At 41.1% G+C, this 8,957-nt stretch overlaps 1 protein-coding gene across 1 annotated transcript in view; it reads right to left on the reverse strand.

Annotated features, from left to right (window-relative positions):
• The window catches only part of LOC126402153 (taste receptor type 1 member 1-like), a 36,967-nt gene that overhangs the window by 6,460 nt on the left and 21,550 nt on the right, over positions 1 to 8,957 (reverse strand). The window contains exons 6-9 of the mRNA XM_050063878.1: positions 4,827 to 4,998; positions 4,271 to 4,568; positions 3,392 to 4,117; positions 1,313 to 1,519 (exon numbers count right to left, since the gene is read on the reverse strand). Of these exons, the coding sequence (XP_049919835.1) occupies positions 1,313 to 1,519; positions 3,392 to 4,117; positions 4,271 to 4,568; positions 4,827 to 4,998 (1,403 nt within the window). The remainder of the gene's footprint in view (positions 1 to 1,312; positions 1,520 to 3,391; positions 4,118 to 4,270; positions 4,569 to 4,826; positions 4,999 to 8,957) is intronic.

An 8,957-nucleotide genomic window follows, 5' to 3' on the forward strand; every position in this document is an offset into this window, starting at 1 on the left:
TTTAAAGGCTTTCTTAATATCAATAAATATTCCAACTGCATATTTCTTTTGCTCAATAGCGTGTGATTTCTTCAATTGCTTCTGTTATTGTTAGTGATGTTGACCTGTTTGGTCTGAAACCATATTGACTGTCAGAGAGTAATTTGTGTTGTACTATGAATGTATCCTGTCTATTATTGAATAGTTTTTCTAGTATTTTGGAAAATTGTGGTAGTAAGGAGTCAGATCTGTAGTTGGTGAAATGATGTTTGTTCCCAGTTTTGTACAGCGAAATGACTTTGGCGATTTTCATTTTGTTTGGAAATGAACCAGTTTGAAATGATAAATTACAGATGTATGTTAATGGTTTTGAAATTCCTTCAATGACCTCTTTCACTATTGTCATGTCAATGTCATTATAATCAGTTGACTTTTTGTTTTTTAGATTTTTTAACAATGTCCAATATTTCTTTCTCTTCCACCGCTTTGAGAAACATTGAGTTGTGATTTCATTCTATCAATATATCCATATTTTTTCCAACTGTCCCTGGATCAGAGATTTTTCTGCAAGGTCGGGTCCCACATTTACAAAAAATTTATTTAGATTGTCAGCTACATCACTTCTATTACAAATTACATTATGCTTTTAGAACTCTGGATAGTCTATTTGTTTAAAACTACTTCTTATAATACTGTTTAATATACCCCATATTCCTTTAATATTGTTTTTGTTATCGTCTAATATTTTCCTATAATAATCTTTCTTGCTTGTCCTTCTAATATGAGTTAACATATTTTTACATCTTTTATATTTATTTTCTGCCTCTTTAGTTCTCAGTCTTATGAATTCTCTGTATAGTGCATTTTTCTTTTTGCAGGCATTTTGCAATCCCTTTGTGATCCACGGCCAGTTGCTATATTTCAGTTTTCTTGTATATTCTTGAATTGGACAGCTTTTGTCATATAATTACTTAAATACACTCAAAAATATTTCATATGCATTGTTTCAAAGGCATCTGTGTATTGTGATCATAACAGAGGCACTATGAGCAGTCAGAAGCAGGTTATGTTAGTACCTACGAAAAAATTAGAGTTACAAACATATTGATGAATGCTAAAATACATGTAAATCTGCAGACAGTTTACACACAAATTCATTCTGCTCACACTTCATGAATGAGACCCCCGTCACAGCTATAAGCATATATTTGTGCACAGGTGCGCGCGCACACACACACACACACACACACCTCTGCAGGAGTGGGTAAAGCAAACAATATATTTTTAAATCAACATCAAGAATATGAATTATTGTCAGTAACAAACAACTTACTTCTCCATTTGTGTGCCACTGAATTTTGCTTTCGTTGATGAAAAAGTTAAACGGTGGATAAAAATGATAAAAGCCGATCTCCTCTGCATCACCACTTTGGTTCCAGAAGACTATAGAATAGAATCCGTAGCTGGGGTCACCATTCTCATCGAACTGAATACTGTGGTTGAACAGTGTGAAGTTTGACTTCTTCAGCTCTGCAAGAACCTGATGTGGATGCACAAAGTACAGATTATTGGAATGTGTTCACGGTGAACAACAGAGGTGTTGATTAAATAAGCAGTGTGATGCCCCCACTTTAGCTCTGATCACTGCACAATGCATGTTGGTTAGGTTTGTGTCTGACTTCAGCCTGACTTGCTCTGAACTCATGCAAAATTGGACAAAAATAATCACTTGAGATTGAGGCGGTTGCATTTTTTTGAGCCAGACCCTGCAGTTGCTCTCTACTGACTGCAAGACCCAGAGCATGATGGGAAATGCCCTGCTCTCACCTGATCTAACAGCTGATTTGTTTAGATGTTGAGTGTTGAATTGGAGAGATTTAGATTTTGTGTGTCTGACTTGGAGGTTTATTCTGATAACAGAATACATGTTGTGGCTGACGGTGACGTTTAGTAGCCAGAGTGACCAAATAGATTCCTATTACAGATCATACTATACATAGTCTATTGTATATTAAGACTTGTGGTAAGTAGGATGTGTTAACAATTGCAGTTTAAAACACGTCATTGTGAAACATCTGCAGTTGCACCAAAACTACTTGGTTAGGTTTTGGCCCCTCTTGGTCAGATTTACAAAAAAAGACTATAGTTTTAGTCAATAGCCCTTTTTATGCGGAGATGGTGCTTCAGAATCCCTATTTTATGCCTCCTTTGCATTTTTACACAGAACCAAATAATGATGGCATCATTCTGCTCCTGGCATCGCAGGATCAAAAAAGGCATGACGGACGTGACATGTAACACAACAACATCGGCCTCTAATGTGACATTAAACACACACGTTGACAGCACTTTATAAACAATAACAATGGCAAAACATGGCAACAAGAATCATTTACTGTTCCTGTTATATGGAAGGTGATCTTGTCCTCTGCTCGGAGGGTAAGGAGCTCCCAAATCTCATTGTTTTACCAATATGCAGTTATTTACGGCTGATGTTCTTCTTCTTTGAGTTAGCCGCTAACTGCTAACAGCTACTTTCATATCACCTGTGGTGGGTTTCATGCACAACATGTCATCAAAATGTCACATGTGTCCTGCCATTGGTCCCGTCTTGCTGGCTGTCCTGTTTATAGAGCTCGTAAGTTGCGTGTTTCCATTTCCAGTACAGGGGACCTTAAAAATCGATTTCTCATAATGTATTTCAATGGCTAGATGAAAATTATTTTCTGGTCCCATTTGAATTGTGCCATGAATTTCACATATGTTGTTTGTGAATTTTTAATATATTTTTTCGTGCAAAGAAGGCTACAATTTAGCAGGAAGAAGTTTGATACTGTTAGGTTTTGTGTAAGAGCGCTTTGTGGACTACAGCTCTTCTCCGCTCTCGACGCGTATGATATACATCACCACTCGCACTCTGAACATGGCTGTGTCTCTGATACACTTCACTGCCTTCGTTGAGTTGAGAAGTGGAGGGAAAGCGTGATGACGTGACGTCACAGAGGCGACATGTAGTCTTTCTCATTATGTTGTTTCCACAGCCTTTAACTGAAGAATCATACAATAAACTGTCAAACTCTTAACATGAAAAAAATATTATTTAGACCCACACAAAATATTTGTGTCGTCCAAGGCATTTAATGACTGGAACCAGAAAATATTAATTTTCTCTCCATTGACTCCCATTCATATTTTTCGAGCCTACAGGTCCAATGGGGGTCTACCAGAAGGGGCGTGACTTACGAGCTCTATACAGACACCGTTTGGGCACTATTACTACCTCCCACGGGGGCTTAAAGACGAGACAGACTGTCTCCCCATTCCACAATCGTACCATAATCACAATCATGAACTCTAAAAATCAGATAGTGAGAATAAATGAAATGAATTATCAAGTTATCTGTATGCTTACCATGTGTGGGTACACTGTAATGTTGTTATTACATCTGCCAGCTCCACATTGCAGGACATTGTGTAAGGCATGAGCGATGGCGTATACAGCAGTATAAACAGGAAAATTAAAAGATGGATCTGCAGCGATGACATCTTCTGCACTCAGGCTGCTGCAGTTGCAATCCTGATTACAAAACATATTTTGCTCTGTGTTTTCACAATGAGCCTGGCTTCTGGAAGAATGGATAAAATCACTGAAACCAGGAATTGTCAGTCTTGGCTCAGCAACCCCAATTACAGTCCCAATATTTTTGATTCCTTTCTTCTTGGGGAGCTTCTTGTTCAAGGACCACGCATCCACTGCTATCCACACTTTGTTGGTAATGTTTAGTTGTATTGCTGACTCAATGAGAGCTTCAACAGTCCATTCAGGAGCAAAAACAATAATGACACCTATCCTCTGTGCCTCTATCTGTTTGAATATTTGAGAGTGATCTGTGTCGTGATTCAGGGCTTTGGTGTACGGAAGGCAGATCTCAGTGTCCTTTATCCTTTCTATGAGCAAGTACAGTCCATTGATGCCATAATCCCCATCAATGTAGAGGAAAGCAATCCAGCGCCAGTTGAAGTGCTGCACAATGTCAACAACTGCCTTTACGACGTCTTGATTGGTATGCACTGTTTGAAGGAAAGAGGGAAACATCTCTTTTCTTGAAAAGATAGAACTGGAAGCTGCATAACTGACCTGTTCAAAGAGTCATAGAGAAACTGATTATTTTCTCTGTGACAAATTGTCATGACTTTAAAGCAGTTTACATTTTTTACAATTACTTTTGTGTTTTTATTACTCGATTTATCTGGTAAGAATATGCTAAAATACAATGATTGGCAAATTTACCATAGGAATGAGATTCATCATGAAGAGAGGGGCCACAGTCCGTGCTTCAGTGCTTGTAGAAGCGCCGACCAGTGCTATCACTTTGGACAGATTCTTGTGTGGTTCACCCCAAGGTTGGATCAAGCCGTCGACGGAGATGAGGTTTAAAAAATCTGGGAAATTGTGCGTATCTGAGCAGTGGTCAAATATCTCATAGCCGAGAGATACATTTGGCAGGAGGCTGGTGGAGTTATTGATTTCCTCTACAGAGAATCTCATCACCTGAAACCTTCGATAGCTTGAATTAAGTAAGTGTTCACTGTGGGGAGAGGAGGGACAGGGAGAATATGAGAATTAGTTTCACAGTTCAAGAATAAGGCAACAGTATTGTAAAGTCCATCCAACCATGGACATCTAAAACAGGATTTCATGGAAATCATATTTTGAATAGAATGTGCTCCTGGCTATATCCATTGAGCTGACGTGTGAGGCAAAACTCTTAATGACATAATCAGATACAGCAGGTGCTCTGCATTAGTTTCATAAGGTATGCACTTGGATTTATTTTAAGACTCACCTGTAGCAGCTGATGGCTCTTGGTCTCTCATGATTAACAGGGTCGCTATGATGAACATCAAAAACTCCACCCAACATGTAATCTCCCTCAAGATGAAACTCCGAGGTGCATTGAGCCAAAGCATGGAGAAAACTTCCCAGGAGACACAAAGAAACAAGAAAATGTTTCATTGTTGTAGTTATTATTTACCAATCTGATGTGTTAGCCTCTACTGTTTGTAAGTTATGAGACACTGGTGAAGGCTACACCTCAGTGATCAGTTCCATGAACTTGAAAGACAATACACAAATGAGTATGCAAAAATACTGCAATGACTGTCCCAGTGTCTGTGCGATGTACACACGCAGGGTTTAACAAGGTATGGACGTTTATTGTTCCCATCATGAATACATGTAGAAAAGCTGAAGTTCCATGTTCCTGAGCTAAATAACCAGCTCACATTTTAAACTTTTGTTTTATTTAAATTTGTGCCACAGTCATAAGACTATAAAAATTTGAAATATATTCATGTTAAAAATTCATGGAAGACACTTTCCTTCTGTTAAAAGATTTGGGGTTTTTAGTTTACCTTAGCAGCCCAGCTCAAAACAAGTAAGGTTTGTAGTGCCCATTAATTTAAGGAGACAGTTTCACTCATCTTCCTGTGACAGGAAGTCACCTTTAGGAAATTCCAGTGGAGTGACACCGTGGGCCCAGATCAAATTTTTTAGTTGTTTGTCTGTTAGCTCTCCTCCATGAATACCTAATATGAAGCTGAGACACCTGTTTGAAGGGACACAGTGTCTTTTATTAGCATTTGGGGTAAAAGAAAAAAGAACCACTGAAGTTTTGTTTTTTAATTGTACCCAAGACTGGAGTGGCTTCATACTTCCCCCATGGGGTTTAAAAAAGCAAAAAGCAGCATCAGCTGCTCACCTACTAGTGAACAAATGCAGACCAATCCTTAAAATGTAAAATCCTACCCCATCACAGTGCTCACATTTACATCAAATGCCAAACTAATTGTATTTTTTATGTTACTGTCCTGCGTAAAAGAAATTAATTAAATTAAATCTCTGACATTCCCCACTCGCTGATGAAATCACAGCTTATGTTCGTGGTGCATGATGAAAACATTAGCTTACAGACTTTTGCATTTGGTTGCATTTATAGTATTTTCTATTTAATCAAAACAATACTTCCTGGATAAACTGCAATGTTTGCATGACTCCAGTACAGCTGCAGTGTCAGTGTATGCAGTGCATGTACTATAGTGTGTCAGTCAGTGTATACTTTTTACATTGATCTGCCTCTTCATGGTGATGCAGAAGACAAGATAAAGAACATCACAAGAATAGGCCAGAACACTGGCACCTTAAGGCTTCAAAAAATGTGAAAATCATAGTGATAACGATGCCTTTTGTCACCGAATGCCTGACAAGAAAAGTTACATAACCTCAGTTAAAACAGTGCAACCACATTTGTGACATCCTCAACACTCACCCACCGTCTGAATGTGTCATGTATGTCTAAGGATATTTCATGTTGGAATCAGTGTGGAGAGAGTGATGAATATACTATTCAGTACTCTACTTTTATTTAGCAATTTTAAAAACAACACAGTCATTTATTTGAGCCACATGGAAAGGGGAACCAAAGATTATTTTTTCATACACTATGCAAATGCCAGCTGCATGACTGATGCAAAAACAACTCTCCTCTCTACCAGCTATAGTACACAAGAGGACAAAGAGTTTGCATTAACAAACTCAAAACTGTAAACAAACTGTTAATAGTCCAGCCTCCTGGAGCCAGNCAGGGAGGTTCATAAGTGTACCTGGTACCAGAACGGTCTAGGCTAAAGATCGATGATCGACTTTGTGGTAGTGTCATCAGATCTACGGCCATGTGTCTAGGACACTTGGATGAAGAGAGAAGCAGAGCTCGGGAGGCTATGGAGAAGGACTTTCGGTTGGCCTCAAGGAAGTTCTGGCAGACCGTTAGCCGACTCAGGAAGGGAAAGCAGGGCTTGTCTCAGGCTGTGCTCAGCAAAGAGGGAGAGCTGCTGACCCGAACTAGGGACATTGTCGGGCGGTGGAAGGAGCACTCCTGAACCCGGCCATCACGTCCACCGTGAATGAGGCAGAGTCTGAAGACTTGGGGGACCTCTCGCCCGTATCCCTGGCAGAGTTTGCTTAGATAGTTTAAAAGCTACCCAGTGGCAAGGCGCTGGGTGTGGATGAGATTCGCCCTGAGATGCTGAAGGCTCTGGATACTGTTGGGCTGTCTTGGCTGACACACCTTTTCAGTGTCACGTGGAGGTCGGGTACGGTGCCTGCAGAGTGCCAGACCGGGGTGGTGGTCCCCATTTTCAAAAAAGGGGACCGGAGGGTGTGTTCCAACTATCGGGGTATCACACTGCTCAGCCTCCCGGGTAAGGTTTGTGGACTTGGACAAGGCTTACGACTGCGTCACTTGGGGGGTGGGGGTGGGGTGTCTTGTGGGGGTTACTGCAGGAATAGAGGGTGCCAGGCTCGCTGCTACGAGCCATCCGGTCCCTGTATGACCAAAGTGAGAGCTGTGTGATGATGTGTGTCATGAGCTCTGGGTAGTGACCGAAAAAATGAGATTGTAGATACAAGCAGCGGAAATGAGTTTCCTCCGTGGGGTGGCTGGGCTCAGCCTTAGAGATAGGGTGAGGAGCTCGGACATCCGAAGGGAGGTCGGAGTAGAGCCGCTGCTCGTTTGCGTTGAAAAGGGGTCAATTGAGGTGGTTCGGGCATCTGACTAGGATGCCTCCGGGGCGCCTCCCGCTGGAGGTGTCCCGGGCACGTCCCACTGGTAGGAGGCCTGGGGGCAGACCCAGAGCACACTGGAGGGATTACATATCTTGTCTGGCCTGGGAATGCCTTGGGGTCCCCCAGGAGGAGCTGGAAAGCGTTGCTGGGGAGAGGGATGTCTGGGGTGCTTTGCTTGACCTGCTGCCCCCGCGATCTGGCCCCGGATAAGCAGATGAAAATGGATGTATGGATGGATGTAGCACCAATTTCAAAGGAATTTGCATCTTTTTACTGCATAGACAGTACAGTGTGCATACTACAGCAGATATGGTCAAACAAGCTTATAGATGGCCCACATGAGGGGTAGCATGTTACAGCACGAGTTTCTCAACTATTTTAGCTCAAGACCAACAAGAGAAATTTGGTGTCCCCCCAGGATCCAGTCTTACAATAGTATATCATGGATTGCCACAAAATATATACATTTAATGAAGCAAAAAGGACACAAACATTTATATCTAGGACAGTCAGTGTCTAACTGATTCAAAATCAAGACATAACCCAACACACACACACACACACACACACACACACATGCGCTCACTCACACAAAAGCAGATCAGTAAAGCATCTAATGACACTCTATCAATAGCCAACTATTCGCAGCTATGCAAAATCTTGTGTCAGCTTGTGTGTAATGTTGTCCTTAAACCACAATGGAGTGAATCCAGATGGGGAGCTGCAATATTTGCATCTATTGGGTCCACAAACATGAAACCAGTGCACAGAGACCAGATTGATATCCATGTAGCTGACAGACATGGGGGAAAGGGTTAACAATGTGTAATGTAGCTGTGTTAGAAAATAAAGCACTATGTACTAATGTTTTAATGTACTATTGTTTTAATGTAAACATTAAAAGGTTTTTTTGGGGGGAGTTTTTCCTTATCCGCCTTGAGGGTCTTAATGACAGAGGGATGTCATATGCTGTAAAGCCCTGTGAGGCAAATTGTGATTTGTGATATTGGGCTTTATAAATAAAATTGATTGATTGATTGATTGCTAACCAATAGTGACAGTTTTGTACTTATCTTATGAAAGGGATATTCTGCCGATTTTCGACCAGCCTTGTAGCATAACAGTGGGGGTAGTATGTGTAAATGAACTGTGGTAAACTTCCCTCCATCTTACCAGCACCCAGATCTCCCTGCTCATCTCTCAGCTCAAAGCAGATGTTTGCTGGCTCTAGGGCTGTTGCTTTAACTACAGATTGTACGTTTGGATTTTCGTATGCCCGCCACGACAGACATAAAGCGTATAGAAGCGGATTGAGAGAGGGACCCACCCATCTCTCCTCTCTCTTCCTCAAACA

This window comes from Epinephelus moara, chromosome 16 (assembly GCF_006386435.1).
Source record: "Epinephelus moara isolate mb chromosome 16, YSFRI_EMoa_1.0, whole genome shotgun sequence".
Lineage (NCBI taxonomy): Eukaryota > Metazoa > Chordata > Actinopteri > Perciformes > Serranidae > Epinephelus > Epinephelus moara.